Source organism: Sardina pilchardus, chromosome 8 (assembly GCF_963854185.1).
Source record: "Sardina pilchardus chromosome 8, fSarPil1.1, whole genome shotgun sequence".
Taxonomy (NCBI): Eukaryota; Metazoa; Chordata; class Actinopteri; order Clupeiformes; family Clupeidae; genus Sardina; species Sardina pilchardus.
In genome coordinates, this window is record NC_085001.1 from 27,342,589 (window position 1) to 27,360,088 (window position 17,500).

Sequence of the window (17,500 nt, forward strand, 5' to 3'; positions counted from 1 at the left end):
AGTGGATTTTCTTTGGCTTGTGAAAACGTGGGTGTTGTCATGCATGACTAGAGAAATTGATCTTTGCCCTGAGCGTGTGTGTGTGTGTGTATGTGTAGTTCACATATTCCCAGTCGTGTGTATGTGTGAGAGAGTGTGTGCGTATGTGTGTGTCCGTATGTGTAGTTCACATATCCCTATAGTGCGTATATGAGTGTGTGTATGTGTGTGTGTGTGTGTGGTGGCAGGAAAGCCATGTCTTTGGCCTGTTGCCCTAATGCTTCCTGACAGCAGACGTTTGTGGGATTAGACTGTTTGAAAAGAGGGACATTCCGCCCCTTTGTCATGGGATGGACACTGTCTGGCCACACCAAGACAGCTGAGCGGAATTAAATAAAAACAAATGGTCGCCACGGGACCCATGGTACTGGACACTTCCGAGTGACGGCCATTTATGGGCTACCTGTTGGGTATGGGCCTCATTTACGGGCCTCATTGCGTTGAGGTATCCCTTATCAAAAACTCCTATAGGATTCCAATCAAATTCCAATAAGATTTTGGTACGAATAGGATCCTGTAGGATTGGCAATCCTGTTGGATTCCAATCAGATTTTGGATTTTTTTTTTGACAATTCTAAAGGATTCCTAAATCCTATGGGATTGTTGCTTTTGGAATCATATAGGATTTTGGTTACAAAAGTTTGGTAGCCTACAGTCATTAACCAGTCATTTGGTTTCTTATAGATAGGCTAAGCCTGCTGCAATGTATGGATTTTGAAAAATGCTATGTAATTCTATGCATTTCTTTTTAAATGTAGATAGTAGACCTGAGCCTGTCCGTTATAATTTGGCCACATTCTTCTGCTGGAGTGTTAACCGATGTTGGTGCTGCTAACTGTGCGTAAGTGAGCGTGAGAGCGCATTCCTTTGCAGGTGATGTAGGCTAAAATTCCAGCGTCCGATGGTTGAGCAACAGGCAAGGTCACAGCGACGGCTTTTCACTCTCTGCACTTCTTTTACGTTGCACTTATGTAACAGACTCTGACCCATGGGCTTAATTAAGGACATAGCGGTCTATATCATAACGTGTTTGTCCACTGATGTGTGGACAACCTAAACACCGCTTTTACCGGCCGCCGTCCAGTAAAACCAGCTGTTCGCGCGCCACATTCATCACGCGGCGGTAATGAGAGCCTAGGTGTCGTCCGCGTGCAGCTGGCCTGGTAGGCAGGAATGATAATGAATAGCGGCGCGCGCTGGCGATGAGCGCGCCATTGGTTGACGTGGTTAGAGAAAACAATGAATTTAAGGTCAAATAGTGGAACCTACCTCAGAGAGCATAGCGTAGGATTGGTCAAAAAGGGCTTCCTTCAGGTAATCTAGGCTATAAAGTGTCCTACAAATTAGACTTTAGATTTGGAAAAAAGTGATAACCTTTCAATTTATAGGAAGATCATGGACTAGTAGCGTTAACAAACGTTTGAGCCATTCAGAATTTGCAACATATATTTTACTCCAACTTTAAAGTTCTGGAAACGAGATGTAAGAGCTGTAAAAGAGCTTAAAGCCAAAGAAAAGTGACAATTATCAAGAGTCATAAAAGTATAATACAATTTTATTTACTGTTGTATATTTTTTCGTTCATTCATTCTTTCATTCATTCATTCATTCAAAACACATTTTATAACATACATTTTGCCAATGGTTAGGCCTACACACCTGGGGAGCAAACAATGAATGACAAATCTGACCCAATGAAAAAATGAATGAAATGAACTTGACTGAAGATTTTTCCCACAACGTTTTAGTTCTCAAGATAATCTTCCTACATTAGCCTACAGTGTGCAGCAGCCCAGAGGTGTCAGACTAAAGTTCACCAAATAACATGAAACAAAACAAACAGGTATAAAACAATGGATAAAGGGGCCAGGAGTTCATGGATGAACCCACCACCTCAGCTACTTCAGGGCCGAGTGAGGATAGGGACATGGTCAGGAGAGATACATGGCAGATGGTCATTATGTGTCGCTCTCTCTCTTTGACACACACAAGAATCCTAACCTCCACACACACACACACACACACACACACACACACACACACACACACCTTTCCACAAGGTCGAGTTCAATGAGCTCCACAATGCCATAGGCACAGCTGTGCAGTGGGCAGTAAGTACAGCTGTTCTCCCACTGATCATAGAGACTCCCCAATAGCCGTGTGGAAAGTGGGCTTTACAACCAGACAAGATTTGGCAACACAGACTGATTAGCCAATACAGCTGGCAAATCGATCTCTAGGCAAATCAAATTTAGCCCTGATGCCAAAAACTGTCAAGTCACTTTACAACTAGAAATGATCTGGCAACACAAACTGATTAGCCAATAAAAATGTCAATTCAATTTAATTTCTTGGATTTGAAAAATTTGACAGAGAAGAGTTGACCTTTGACCCAGACAGCGGTTGACAGCGAACCAGGTGCGGGCCATAGCTGGACCAGGTTCAGTGCAGACTGAAGATGGAACCACATGAGGGGAGTCCCCCCTCCAGGCAGCATAGTATAGACACAAAGCTCAGAGAGCCAGACAGAATGAGGCAGTGGTACACTATCTACAGCGGCCATGACAAAGCTAGACTACAAAATACATATTAGCACTGCTGCCAACTAGCTGTAGCGCTTGAGCATGGAAAAGACACAAAGTGGGCTGAAAGTGATGCAGCTCAAGCTTGAGATGGTTACGTTTAGTTACGGTGATACAAGTGCTGACTGCTGAGTGATAAAGAGGCTTGGTGTGTGTACTAGTGTGTGTGTGTGTGTGTGTGTGTGTGTGTGTGTGTGTGTGTGTGTGTGTGCGCGAGAGAGACGGACAGTGAAATAGTGAGACAACAGGAGAGAGAAAAAGACAGACAGACAGAGAAACAGAGTTCTTGCTTGTTTAGGCCACAAAGTTTCAACTCTATTACATCATGAATATTATGACATACTTCATAACCTCTCATGACAGACTACTGTACATTCACACAAACACACCAAAAACAATGGCTCTCTTCAAATTCACAGCAAATCCCACAATCCAGCCTTATACCATCCACACACACACACGCACGCACACAGGCATGTGCACATCAACATCACACCACCTCTCACCATACACACTCCCTTAACAAGAAACAAGATTTTAAAAAATTGAGTTGAGTGATTAAGGACTTGTGCATGAATACAGTTTTCTTAGTTGTGTGTGTGTGTGTGTGTGTGTGTGTGTGTGTGTGTGTGTGCACAATATGTCCGGCACGAAGTGTGTACACTGGGCTGATGTTGGCCCCGGCAGAGTTCTGTTTGTTTGTTTGTTTGATGGTTTGTTTGTGTTGTTGTTTATAGTTTTTTGAGCTGGCGGTTGGTAGCGCTGATGCGTCCGTCCATGTTGTCCACCTTGTTGAGCAGCGCGTCCAGAGACACATCCTGGTCGTCGATCTCGGACTGCAGGCCCAGACCCAAGTTCTTCAGCCGGCTCAGGCCCAAGCACATATCATCTGGGCGGGGCGTAACACACACACACACACACACACACACACACACACACACACACACACGGAAAAAAAATATAACAAGTTCAATAGGGTAAATACACGCGCATACCACCAAACAAAAATATTCTTAACATCTCAAATTCAAAATTCTGTTTTAAAAATATTATCAGATCAATATCGACAAAGAGAAAATACACGTTATGACTATAACACCTTTACTCCTCAAACTTGTCCATGCAAATGTGTGTGACATAGTGTGTGTGTGTGTGTGTGTGTGTGTGTGTGTGTGTGTCTTACTGAGGTTGTGTGTGTATCTTACCAAGGTTGTGTATGTGTGCATATCACTTACCCAGGTTGTCATCCAGTTTTTGATGGGCAGATTGTAGATGTCTGTTCTTAGAATAGCCATTCTGATTGGATGGAGCGTCATTTGATGCAGCTGAAGCGCCAAATCCTATTGGATAGACAAACTATTTAGCTGTAGAGACCAACAAGTGCTTGGAAATGAAAAAACTCAGCAGTTAATCATTTTTAGCTTTTAACCAGGCAACTGCAATCCTGTGCATGTGTATGCACAACTATATGTATTTAGGAATGTTGAGTAAGAGAGAGTTACTGAATGAGCAAGTGCGTTCCAGTGTGTGTGTGTGTGTGTGTGTTCACTTATTTACCAGATGTGTCCAATTTCCGTAGATTGGGATGGCTGGCCTCATAGCGGTCCTCTTGCTGTTTACTTTCCGAAAGGGCGTTCTGGAGCCTGGATAAATGTCACATCGAAAGGGACAAGCATGAGGCAAATAGCACAGCATCTCCACCTGCAAGTGCCTACTGCCCTCTAGTGGTCAACTTGACTCACTGCATCCCACCACTCTACAGGAGGGCTGGCCACACATTCCACAGGCCTTTCCCCTTCCTGTTTTCCTAGAGGTGAGGTGGCAGGGTCAGCCAGCCACTTGTTTTATGACAGACTGCTGATGCTACAGGTCAAAGGTGAGAGGTCACTGAACTTACATTCCACTTGGACAAGAAGTCCTACAAACATACTCACATTTACACAAAGAGACACACACACACACACACACACACACACACACAAAGTGATGTACAACACATGTGCTCTCATATGCACGCACTCAAGCAGGCATGCTCACTCACACACACACAAACAAACACACACAGAGATGCACAGATACACGCAGACAATAAGCAACTCACACAGACACGTTAACAAAGAGCCAACTGCCAGACAGACATGGGGAATGTGAGGATCACACAAACGATCCCATACACAGAGTAAAAGCACTGCTCAGCCTCTTTCAGTCAGCCTATTTTTTCGCTAGTCTGGTATCCCTGAAGGCAAGTCTCTTTGGGGGTCTTCCGCTCATATCAGAGACACATACAGTACCCTCCAGAATTATTGGCACCCTTGGTAAAAGTTGACTAAAAATAGGTCTAAAAAATAATCTTTAGGTGATTTATTGTACTCCCACAATGAAAACAATGAGGAAAAATACACCCTGCAAGGGAAGCAAATTTATTCTGAGAAAAAGGAAAATCTCATAAAGAAATAAATGTTTTTAATAAAAACATGTCACTCACAATTATTGGCACCCCTACTTGTAATACCTTCTTAAACCTCCCTTTGTCAATAAAACAGCATGTAATATTCTTCTCTGACACCCCATAAAGATTGAGAATACAAAGTAAGGGATTTAAGACCATTCATCTTTACAAAACCTCCCCAGATCGTCCAGATTGCTAGGTCCACACTTGTGCATTCTTCTCGTTGACTCATCCCACTGTTTTTCTATGGAGTTTAGATCAGGGGACTGCTATGGCAATGTCTGAAGCTTGATTTTGTGTTCAGTAAACCATATTTGTTTTGATCTGTGCATTTGTTTTGGTTCATTGACCTGATGAATGATCCAATCATGACCAACGTTTAGGGCCTTGGCAGAGATAGTTTGATTTCCTTTGAAAATGTTCAGGTTTTTCTTGGTGTTCATGATGCCATGCACCTTAATTAGGTTCCCAAGGCCTTTGGGAATTAAAACAGCCCCACAATAGCACAGCCCCTCCACCATAATTCTGATTAGGCATGGGGTTCTTTTTAGTATAGTCATTCTTCTATGTATGCCAAAGACACCTTAAGTGTTTTTAGCAAAAGAGCATAATTTTATTTTCATCTGACAATAGACCACACTCCCAGACATGTCATGGTACCATTCAGTAATTCCTGCCATTTACATTGTTCATTAAATGACTCTACTGGCTTTAACCTGACATGCTGTATAAATAATCTATTAGCAGTGAGGTCACTTTTGAAGATTTTTTTGGGGGACTTGGTGACCCCAAGATGACAGCTTTGTCTGTAACTCTCAACAGTGGTTCTTATGGATTTTTTTGCCTATCATACCATCCTCCATACTGTGCGTGGGAGCAAAATAGCCATGGGTCTTTGTCCAAGCATGTTTGCCACATTTCCAGATGATTAGAACCTTTTATTCATCATTTTAACTGGAAATATAGGCATTTTCAACAAAATACCTAGTTTCCATAGACATTCTCTTACTTACAAATGTCAACACAATTTCTTTTTATTTCAATTTAGTGTATTCTCTTGTCTCTCCAATGTTGAAAAATGACTAGAGGATTTAGCCTCTGAGTGACTTCATTTTCATACCATAGTGATAAGAACGTCATGAACTACTTCTGAAAGTTCACAGACACTCTGATTTACTTTAAAACGTTGCATTTACATAGGAAAATGCTCCTGTTAAATATTGTACGTAATATGTTTCAGGGGTGCCAATAATTGTGAGCAAGCTGTTTTTGTTAAAAATATTTATTTCTTTATGAGATTTTCCTTTTTATCAGAATAAATTTGCTTGCCTTGCAGGGTATATTTTTCCACATTGTTTTCATTGTGGGAGTACAATAAATCACCTAAAGATTATTTTTATACCTATTTTTAGTCAACTTTTACCAAGGGTGCCAATAATTCTGGAGGGTACTGTAGACACACACACATACACACACACAATGAACTCAGACTTTTTTGGTATTGGCCAGAGGTGAGTTCAAATTGGGCAAAAAGTATCAAACGTTGGTGGTGAACATGTTTAGTCTGAACAGTTAAATTTGAGCGATTTGGTGTTAACATTCCACTGTAATGGCAGTTGCATTGTTACCTTCATCAAGCTCACGTCCGGTTCCACTATGTTCGTGGAGAACTACCTCCTCAGACTGTTTGTGCTTGTTTGCAAACATTCCCCAAAAACTCAAGGCAAACATTCACCTGTGCTTGCCATTTGAACGCACCTCTGGTCTCTCTATGGGGGCTGGAGGATCAGACAGACAGACACAGACACACAGCGAGAGGATGCGTACTTGCTGTTGGCCTGGTATCCGGTGGGCTGGTCCCTCTCAGGAGGTTTGGCGGGCTCGGGCTTGGCCTTAAAGTAGTTGACCATGCCGCCCCACACACTCTTGATGCTGTTGATGTGGCGCTGGCTCGTCCGCATGTCCTGCTCCATGTTGTCCACCATGCGCTCCGTACGCTTCAGGGCCTCGCCCTGACGCATCAGCTCCTACACACACACACACACACACACACACACAAGGAGTAGATGATCAAGCCAAGAACAAAAGAGCCAGAGAGAGTCGTAGCAAGGTAATGCAGATGTTTGCCACAGAGAAAGGAAGTTATCGGGGAAGCACATGATGTGTACACACACACACACACACACACACACACACACACACACACACACACGCAAACAGTCTTATATTCCCAGTTGTTGCAGTGCTGTACAGTGAGAAAGGGGTTCGGAATGAGGTCTTATAAGGTAATGTATATAAAGTCTTGCACAATGCACAAGTCAAGTCACAATATAGATTGCCTAAGGAAACCAAAGGGGAAAAAGAGAGAGAAAGAAAGATGGCCAATTTGGCTCATCATATAAACACTGTAGTCCAGTCAGCTAATACAGAGAGAGAAGTAGTAGTAGTAGCAGTAGTTGTGAAATCACTAAGGCAACAGGAAACACCTGCTGTTTGGTAGAACGACATCAGTCTCTCTGACTGCTCGTTCACTCCAGCAATGGGCTGAAAAAACCCTGGACACACTCAGCAAAATGAGATTTCCGTCAGCGTAGGGTAGTGTAGGGTTGTTTTGTTAAATTCCCTGATGGAGATTTGCCTGAAAACCTGAAATAATATATCTATGCTTGCACAACTGGCAGATAAGACACCGCAGAGGTTCCATCACAGGTGAATATGAACATATCACCGTTCCGTTATAAACTGAGCACCCCTTCAAACAAAATAATGTCGTATTGAGCTGACAAAAAGGACAACAGCTCTGCCCATTCTGCTTTCATTCCTTCACTCTTCAGGGACTGAAGTGGGCACTGAAGTGGGCACTTCAGCGAACACTTTTCAGGCTGCTAGTGAGTAATGCAACCTATCCAGTTTGCTGGTTAAAACTGTGCAGTCACTTTGCCTTGACACGTCTATTACCTTTGCCGATATGTAACGTTAATGACTAATATGTCATGTTAAGGGGTCGGGAGTTGTTTACTACTGCTTTTTTGCTGTTACTGACAATATAGTCCAACAACTGAAATAAATATGGAGAGCACGGCATCATTCATGAAAAAGCCAAGGCGAAACTGACCAAAACTGCAGCCAGAGTGTCCGCAGAAAGCGCTTCTTAAACCCAGGAGGGGTAAAGGTCAAGCAAAGGTCACAAGGTTGATAAGCAACACTGCACACAGAGATCTATGGTTCCAAGCCTGCTTCACAACATTAAAACAACCTCTGATTGTTTGTTCAGACATGACATGATAGGCCTAGCCTATATCAGCAAAGAGATAATCTTAATAACGTTTCGTCTTAGTTGCATGGAGCATAAAAAAGGCTATGCTGATGGTTGAAACCCTGATATGTCTAATTCTTTGTCTGTCCACATAACAATGGCTGCGAAGAGATTAGCAACTGGCTGCCACCACAACCAGACACAAGCTGCACACGGAAATCATGTGCACACAGCTGGTGATTCTCTCTCTGCCTTGTCACTTGTTAGCTCACGTTGTGAAGTTATTTCGCCGGTTATTGCGGAATTTCATTCATATCCCATGGTCTGTTGCCGCTAGTCTGAGTGTGTCATTGAGGCCAGAGGTTCTTTTCTCTCCTTCTCCACACACACACACACACACACACACACACACACATCTAGAGTGTGTTAAAATAACAGGATAGGATGAGGGGGCAATACAGGATGTGTGTGTGTGTGTGTGTGTGTGTGTCTGAGAGACACAGGCATACTGAGGACTGACTGGACTGACCATATTAAAAGATGTCTAAATCATATCTGACTAATTATGTGACCAACAGAGAGATTGGATGGCAGTCTGGGGAGGGTAAAAATGTACCAAATAAATAAATAAATAAATAATTCTTAAGATGCAAGGAACCAAAGAGGAAAATGACTATACAAAACACGCCGAGCAGCTAGGCCTCCGCCTCTCTACTGAAGATTGTTTTGCTGCTGTTAATTGTCTACTCTTTAACTTATGCTATTACAATGTTAGTGTATTGTTTGTTGTTATTATATGGTACCTGGCTTTGGACAAAGCCTCTGCAAGTACTGTAGGCTAGGCCTATACAGTAACAACAAAAGATAAATGACATTTCATACCCTGACTGATGTCTCTGTTCCCACAGGGCTACAACAGAAAGACTGTAAGGAAGTTTCTTTACTCAAACCTCACTAATTGATACCTACAGTATGCACGTTGAGCAGGTAAATGCTATTTCACTATGTCTTACAACCGTATCTTTATGTAGGTGACAAATAAAAATCCTTGAAACCATACCGTGTAGAAAACCAAGAGTTATTTTGTATGGTATGTACCTCTGCCGTCTCTGTGCCAACTTTCTCCGACTCATAGATAAGTCCAAGCGACCTGTTGCTGCTGTCCACGGCCGACTGCGCAGTCCGCATGACCTCCTGCTGGAGATACCGCTGTCGGCGCTCGGCCTCGGTCATGCGGCTTTCGGGTGGGTCGTCGTCGAAGTTGAAACCGCCTCTTGATCGGGATGTGGTCGTCTCCTCCTCGTCATCATCGGCAAACGGGTTATGGGATTTTGGATACGCCATTCTCTGAAAATGGTCCGGACATTCAGTTAATGTGCAAGGACATTATTGTCTAGCTAGCGAAATGTTCTGTTTACAACTCAGAATGGTCGAGTTTACCTAGAAGTCAGCCCCACAATGTCATAGCAAACCATCTCAAAGTTAGTCAGCCTTCTTGTCAACAAGTCTTTGTCTCCAATCATGTAAGGTTATCTAACTTGCCCGGTTTACTTAAAGTTTACTCAATAGCGACCGATTTCATTCAAAATTCTCCCCTAGCTGCTACTCCACAACCAACCTACTTGTCTACAGACATGCTAAGTAATATTAGCTTCAAATTTGGGCGGAGGGAAACATCAGCTAAACCGAGTCTTTACGGCATGATCTTTACATGTTTAAAACAGACGTAAAACGGCATTTCCTAACGTTTCCTGTCCAGCTTGATCAAGCGCGACTGTCACCTTGCAACTTGGAGACTGAAACTTCAAAGGTTGCTCAACTCCACACTACGGCTGAGTGCTAGCGAGCTTCGTAGCTAGAAGCTAACATTAAGTATCCAGGCAGCTATCTACATTTCACAGTCCACAGCGGCAATCAAACTTCAGATGTTGATGAACAAAATGACGAGGTGTCACTTACAAAGTTTGAATAGCTTTTTTACATCAGCTGGTCCTTCAAAGACATTATCATAGCAGACATAACATTACCTTTCCTTGAACAGATGCTGCTGTTTTCGCCTGTGCTGTCAGCTGACTGCGCTTCTGGAACAGTTTCCTGTCTGATCTCTGACGTCAGCTAGACAAATGGGTGTGTTCAAGCAATAAAAAAATAGCAACTCTGGATTATGATCATATGTTTGTATAGCCTAATCGAATAGCCTATGTGTGATTGTAAACAAGATTACTAAACACGTGGAATTCTAGACTGTCAACACAAGTGCAGCTGAATAGCCTAGGCTACAATGAAGTTAATGTCGTCATATTTATTTCTATTTTTTTTTCTGTGTTATTGCAATGCAGACATTGCGTAGGACATGAAACTTTTCTTGAACGGGATGAAGTTCTTGTGTAGCCTATGTCTTTGCTAGTAATTTATTTCGGGCAGCCTATTTGAGATACATTTCTCATGATCATGGTGTACACAGACCAACCTTTGGCCTGTCACAAGAGGGAGCAAAGCATCTTGAACAAAGCCAACAGCTTGAGTTGAGATGAACTGGGTGGAGACAAGCAGGCAAGAGTGTTCTCAGAAATCTGACATCTGGAGGCCAAACATGCAAACATATCTGTCAAGTCGAACCAGTTTATTTGACGAAGGAAAGTTCTCAGCACATGTCCCTTCTTTGATCTGTGGAGATATCGTAAGATAACACTTAAAGGCATGTAGGCTATAGCCTAATAAAACAGAAGAAAAGGCGTCTAATCGAACATGTCAGTGGTGGGCGCCGAGAGACATGATCTCACGAGCAATTTTGGCATTAGGCCTACAGAGCAGTCTGATGTACCATGGGATGCTCTTCATCTCACAGTGTGAGAAGTCGCATACCCCGCACACACACAGCACTCACACAAAGTGAATCCAACAATAACTGTCAGAGCCAGATAGCCTACAGGCTACGCGCATCGCTTTAGTAGGCAACAGTACCCAGTTCTACCGCGCGGTAAAGCTCTGCTGCATCAAGTTCTTTTGGCAATTGTGTACTGCGTGTTCCCTCAGACTTGCCGTATTGCTGTTTGCGTGCCTGTGCGGCTACATTTGTGACATTCTCTTGCGTTTTCCGAACTTTCTCATTCGGGAGGTGGTGGAAGAGAGTAAACATGTCGGCGAAAGGAGGGGGAACCAGAGGCTTCTATTTCAACACAGTTCTTTCGCTTGCCCGGTCACTGGCGGCACACCGACCGGCGCCTATAGAAAAGGTGAGATGTTTTGCTTGCATCAGACATTTAATTTGTCCTGTCAACAGATAGCCTATGTTGCGCAAAGTCTCTCCAATTCACTCCGCTGAGAAAGACAGGTGTCAGCGGCGACCGAGGCTACATTAGGCTACACGTGTTAAACGTCAGCTTAAATAGCCTACTTCCGAGATAGACTAAACAACTTGCAAGAAAACACAAGTTATGGTGCATTTCTTTTATGAAATGAGATTGTATGTGTGTTTGCTGTGTTGTTGACATGGGAAGAAGCTACTCCTAATTGGTGGGTAGCATAGTGTAGAAATTAAACTCTGGTTGCATTAGTTTGTTATAGACAATGCATTCAACGTGATGAAAGAAAATTACTCTCTAGCCTACAAAAGGCTATATGATTTGGAGGTGATTAAAGTGATTTTTGTTGCGCTTCATTGAAATTTGTAGTGGCTGTCACCGCCCCCTTTGTAAAACCTTGTCAAACGCACGCACAACAAAGGCATATTTCTGCGTACCAGAACACGAGCTAACGCTGCAAATTATTTCTGTTGTCTAATTGAATTTTTTTTCCGAAGCGGGGGTTGTCTGCATCGTTCAGCCGATATTTATAGTCAGCGATTAGATAATCATTCGCACTTCAAAATGTTGCGCACTGCAGTGCTTGCCATGGATACGTCGGTGTAGCCTACTGCTGCTTCTTGGCTGAGCGAAAAATAGTCACTGGGGATGCAGTTTGACGAGTGCTGTATAGTCTTCCCATGGTTGTGGGCGATGCACCATTAACTGATTAATGACACGTTTTGTATAATTGCTGTCATGTGTAGACTACCTGTCAAAACTTTTTGACAGGCTGATCGATGAGATGCGTGCTAAGCTGGCTCTCGCTCTTTCCAACAGGTTGGTCTAAAGCGCAGATCCAGTGGGAGATTTTAGCTGCGACACCTGTGACCAACGACACGAATGCATTTATATTTTTTGGCTACCCAGTTTCATGGGGAGCCTATTAATTTGTGAAAAAACGATAGGCCTAATGTAGGCAATATGAGAAAAATAATTTCGCGTTAATGTTCAATTTCACCTATACAATTAGGATGATTTATAGCCAAAATGAAATGCATTTTCATGTAGACTCAAGTCAACTAGACCTTGCTTTTATCAAAGTGAGAATACAATTTGGAGGTTGAAATATACCTCCATGGGCTGCTGTGAAACATGATTTGGTAGTGAACTGCATAGTTTGCACTTCATTTACCTGTACCTGTGTTTTATGATTGTTGTGGAACATATCTGTTTCATTCCTCCAGCTACCCTCTCTGTTGTATGTGTGTATATGTGTTATTTTTGTGTGGTTATTTTCAAAATGTGTCCATCTCTCATCCGCACACACTGCAGAGCCAGAGTCATGTAGGCTACAGCACCTTTGTACCCCCTAGCACACCCCATCTACTCATCATCCATCTACCCATCATTATTGCTATCCTGTAGTGCATTAGTTTCCACACACCGCTATCCCTGAATCTTGAAATTCGCCTGACATTTGGTCAGTAAACAATTTCTAAAAATTGAAATTAGAGTTGATCTGAACGACCTTCCCTGATGCCCTGTTGTTGCCATCTTCTCTCTCTCTCTCTCTCTCTCTCTCATAGGTGCAGAAGCTGCTATGCATGTGTCCATCAGACTCAAGGGGAGCGTTTACTCTCGATATCCGCCGCAGGGATGCAGTCATCGCCCTGGCCATCTTCCTGGTGGAGTCGGACCTCCAGGTGTGTGTGTGTGTGTGTGTGAGAGAGAGAGAGACAGACAGACAGATAGAGGCAGAGAGTGAAAGAGAGAGAGAGAAAGAAAAAGAAAGAGATTGAGAGCATGAGAGTCCATCATGCAGGAACCTTTGGTGTTTATGACTACAGTGGACATCTCAAACTGTTCAGAGTGAAGCCTTCTGAGTCTTATGTCTTGAGTGAGTGCTATGTCTATTGAAGCTGGCTATGAGCAGGCTCCCGACACCACACTGAGGAAGTGATTCATTTGTAATAAGGTGTCGTGTGTGTGTGAATAGGGAGATATCTTGGCTCATGGATATTGTATGCAGAGTTATACTCTTGGCTCATATTAAATATTAACTTTACTCGATGTGCGTGTGTGTGTGTGTGTGTGTGTGTGTGTGTGTGTGTGTGTGTTGTGTGAAAACATGTATGTATTTTCATTTGTGTGTGTGTGTCTGCTTGCATGCCATGCAATTCCCCCTATGATGGCAGCTCTATAAGCAGTCTGAAGCACTGTGGTTATTTTTAGTGTTTTTGCTTATGTCCCTTTGTGTGTGCTGCCAAGCGGGTGATTGCCTACGTGGGTGTGTCTGTGTCTGTTTGGGTAGCAAGTCTGTGTGTGTGCATGTCCGAGTCTGTATGAGTAAAAAGTTTGTGTGTATGTGTAAGTTTGTGTATAGAAAATGTGTATGTGTGTGTGTGTGTGTGTGTGTGTGTGTGTGTGTATGTGTAAGTTTGTGGATAGAAAGTGTGTGCGTGCGCACGCCTGTGTGTTTTAGAGGGCTCACTGCCCGTGTGAGTGAGGCTTGAGTGAGATTGGCTGGATCAGCTGATGTGCTGGACAGGAAGATTAGTGGTGATTGGTACGTAAGCCGTTTCGCCTGAGCCTCCGATCCTCCGCGCCTCGGAGCCGGTGGCCGGCCCGAGCCCCACCGCAGCCCTCTCAGCCCCCGCGCGCTGACGCTGACTCACAGCTAATGAATGGTTGTCCTCGACCCACCTCCCACCACCTCCCTTGTCCACGCACACAGCGCAGGGAGGCAAGGCGAGGCGTCGTGTCATGTTGTTCCACAGCAGAGGCCTGTTGGTAAGACCGACAGCAGATTGGACGGCGGCTGTTGCCGGGCTGCTGGTGAAGGGCCCTGTGATGGATGCTGCCGAGCACCCAGCCAACTCCCCTGAGGCAGGCGAGGATTTGCCAGTCGAGCGGGCAGTGACGGACCTGGCGGTATCATGCCCCGACGGAAATGTTGGCTCAAACTGAGCGTGAATGATCTGAGCAAATTGTGTGAGACGACAGACTCAGGCCATTCCTGGCTCTCCGCTTCGGCTTCTTACTCCGCCATTGTATGTCTCTGTTTATACAACTCTCTGTAACACTACAAAACAACACAGCGCATAAAAACAGCACATTTACGCCTTTCAACTTCAAGGTAGCCAAAGAGGTAGACCTCACCTCTGCCACGACCAGTGTGCAACACCCACTGTTTTAAAGTACCAACAGGGCTTTCATGGTCACTCATCTCTTCACTGTCTCTTTTATCAGCGAATTGGTCAGTATTCTCTGAAGGGAAGGCACGGCATGTCAAAAATGCAGCTGCATTATCTCCCTCTCCCACCCGTATTCATCTTCAACATTCAGACAATCATCGGTTTTATTGTCGGCATGACAACTGAAGGGGATTGTTAACTCTCAGTATGTGGAAAAACAACAACTTGCATGTCTGATACAGTACCTTGTGCTCAATACTGTAACAGCAAGGAGAGTGTAATCGACGACGAGAAACGAGATCTGATCTGAATAATGGCAAAGTTGAAGGGCAAAAGCTAACTCTCTTCTTTCCCTTTCTTTCTCTTTCTCTCTATTTCCTTATCCCCCTCCTCTCTTTCTTTATCTCTCTCTCTCTCTCTCTCTCCACCCCCTCTTTCTTTCTTCTCTCCCTCAGCACAAAGACGTGGTTGTTGGCTACTTGTTGAGCCTGTTACGGGGCCTTCCTCGTGTGCAGTGGGTGGAAGAGGCCTCCAGCAGAAAGGGGCGGGGTAAGACTGTACCACTGTACTCTCTCTCTCTCTCTCTCTCTCACTCTCTCACACACACACACACACACACACACACACACACACACACACACACACACACACACACATGCACATGCACATGCAAGCATTGATGAAACGCATGTTTGCTATCTCAAAAGGTACTGTAGATTTTCATACAGCCCATTATAAAGAACTCTGGAAACTTCTATAGAATCAGACACCCCTGCCCGACATGACAGTTGTGTCATAGACACAGTACACTCAATTCAATCAAAGTCAGTTCAATTTTACGCACGTAGTACCAAAACACATCGATATATCTCAAGGTGCCTTCCAGATCCCAGTTTGAATATCAACATTGACTGACGATGCTGACTCACAGTTGTCATCATGACTGTTTCTCAGTGGATGCATCATTAGTGAAATAAGGAGTGAATGCATGAGTAAATAAGGAGTAAATAAGGAGTAAATAAGGAGTAAATAATGCCTGATGTCTCTGGGTTGTTGTCCTCTCTGTCCGTCTCTGCTGCAGATGTCCTTCCTGTTGCAGAGAATTTCAGCTTCTGTCTGGTGACGCTGCTATCTGATGTGGCACAAAGGGACCCAGAGTCCAGTACCCAGGTCACTACATTCCTGTGTGTGTGTATGTTTGTGTGTGTGTGTGTGTGTGTGTGTGAGAGAGATATACACATCTACTGTACATGAGAGCTGTATTCATGTGTGTAACTCTATTGTGTATATTCAGATCCTAGAGGCTGTTATGGAGGTGATGAAGTCTCTGCTGGAGATATGTCAGGCACCTGAAAACCACGACAAAGGTGAGCACACACACGCAAATGCCAATATGATGGCATGGACACACACACACACACACACACACACACACACACACACACACACACACTCACACACACATACACGCATACACATACTCATCCGATCACTCTATGAATAAATTGATCAATCGGCTATTAACTTATATACCCACTCAAAACATCCACCTTGAAGTCTGCTAACTCTTCCTCTGTCTGCTTGTCTCTCTGCCCCTTTGTCTGTTTCTCTCCCTCTTCCTCTGTGTACCTGTCTGTCTGTCTACCTGTCTATCTGTCTGTTTCTCAGTGTACCTGTGCAGGTTTGTGGTGCCCAGCCTACTGGGTGTGACCCGCGCCTTTGGTCGCTATAGCAACGGAGGTGAGCCGCTGCTCTCACAGCTCTTCCCCAAGGGGGCGCCCGAGACACCCCGCGTCACCGTGGAGACCGAGGGGATACGGCGACGCTCCTTCAACGAGTTCCGCTCCATCATGCCCAGCTCGCTGCTCACGGCGTGCCAGGGGGACACCCTCCGGCGCAAGAGCGCCCTGCTGGCAGAGGGCATGCAGGTATGCCCGCCGCCGCTGTGCCACCCTCAGGAAAAACAGTTTTAAAACGTATCAAGAGCAGTTTTAAAATGTATCAAAGTCTTAGTGAGCCGCTCACATTTACCACCTTGGCCCGTGATTAGTCATAAGTCAAGTCATTAATATTGGAGCAGTCGAAGGGGTAATGAGAGGTGACATGTAATTTCCTGTTATCTTTTTCTTAATGGATTTAGATTGCTTTAAAATGTGCTAATGCCGAAAGCACTAGCATCTTCATTTTGTCTAATTTATCACGCTGGCCTCCAGATAAAATCTAAGATATGATATCTGCTTATGAAACCAGGAGGCAACATCTAAGAGTGTGTGTGTGTGTGTGTGTGTGTGTGTGTGTTTAGCAGGGCAGTCCAGAGAGGGGTGGTGCCTCCCCCTGCTCCCCCACTACTCCAGGACCCCACTACTTTGAAGGTAAAAACAGACACTTTTTGCCTGTACTAAAAAAAGGCTACACACCTCCTACCACTGAACCAGTGAAAAACAGACACCGTTTCCCCTGAACTAAAAAGGAAACACAGCTCCTACCACTGAACCAGTGACACAGAGTAAACTGGCACTAGACACCAGGCAGCGCACCTGAACTGAAATTACCTGCTGAACCTCACCAGGTGCCTGTACTGAACCAGGTCATCCTGTTGCGGCCTCCGACACAATTTTGCTCGGAGCCTCTATGTCAGGAGTCAGGGATTGTCTCGGACGCCAAGTAGCTGACTTGTAACCAACTTAAAAGTT

The 17,500-nt window shown here is 44.2% G+C and overlaps 2 protein-coding genes across 3 annotated transcripts in view; one reads left to right on the forward strand and one right to left on the reverse strand.

The window, feature by feature from the left end:
* Nucleotides 1-1,576: 1,576 nt before the first annotated feature.
* snap29 (synaptosome associated protein 29) lies at nt 1,577-10,430 on the reverse strand. Of its 2 annotated transcripts, none has more exons than XM_062543461.1 (6): nt 10,354-10,430; nt 9,425-9,673; nt 6,898-7,097; nt 4,179-4,264; nt 3,857-3,961; nt 1,577-3,510 (listed from the first exon to the last, which is right to left on the reverse strand). In XM_062543461.1, the coding sequence occupies exons 2-6, from the start codon at nt 9,668-9,670 to the stop codon at nt 3,353-3,355; spliced, it is 795 nt and encodes a 264-aa protein (XP_062399445.1). In that variant the 5' UTR covers nt 9,671-9,673; nt 10,354-10,430; the 3' UTR covers nt 1,577-3,352. The 2 variants fall into 2 exon arrangements, with proteins under 2 accessions (XP_062399445.1, XP_062399443.1); XM_062543459.1 differs by lacking the exon at nt 10,354-10,430 and adding an exon at nt 9,767-9,902.
* An 894-nt stretch (nt 10,431-11,324) lies between these two features.
* pi4kab (phosphatidylinositol 4-kinase, catalytic, alpha b) overlaps nt 11,325-17,500 on the forward strand; it is a gene marked incomplete in the record, with an annotated part of 51,565 nt that continues 45,389 nt past the window's right edge. Inside the window, 7 exon segments of the mRNA XM_062543462.1 lie at nt 11,325-11,562; nt 13,200-13,316; nt 15,263-15,356; nt 15,889-15,977; nt 16,102-16,174; nt 16,476-16,735; nt 17,110-17,179. Coding sequence (XP_062399446.1) covers nt 11,464-11,562; nt 13,200-13,316; nt 15,263-15,356; nt 15,889-15,977; nt 16,102-16,174; nt 16,476-16,735; nt 17,110-17,179 — 802 coding nt within the window.

Coding starts and splice junctions, on each gene's coding strand:
- snap29 (XM_062543461.1), bottom strand. CDS start 9,670: ATGGCGTATCCAAAATCCCATAACCCGTTTGCCGATGATGACGAGGAG. Junction 4,265..6,897: donor GGATACCAGGCCAACAGCAA/GTACGCATCCTC, acceptor ACATTTATCCAG/GCTCCAGAACGCCCTTTCGG. Junction 3,511..3,856: donor AAAACTGGATGACAACCTGG/GTAAGTGATATG, acceptor CGCCCCGCCCAG/ATGATATGTGCTTGGGCCTG.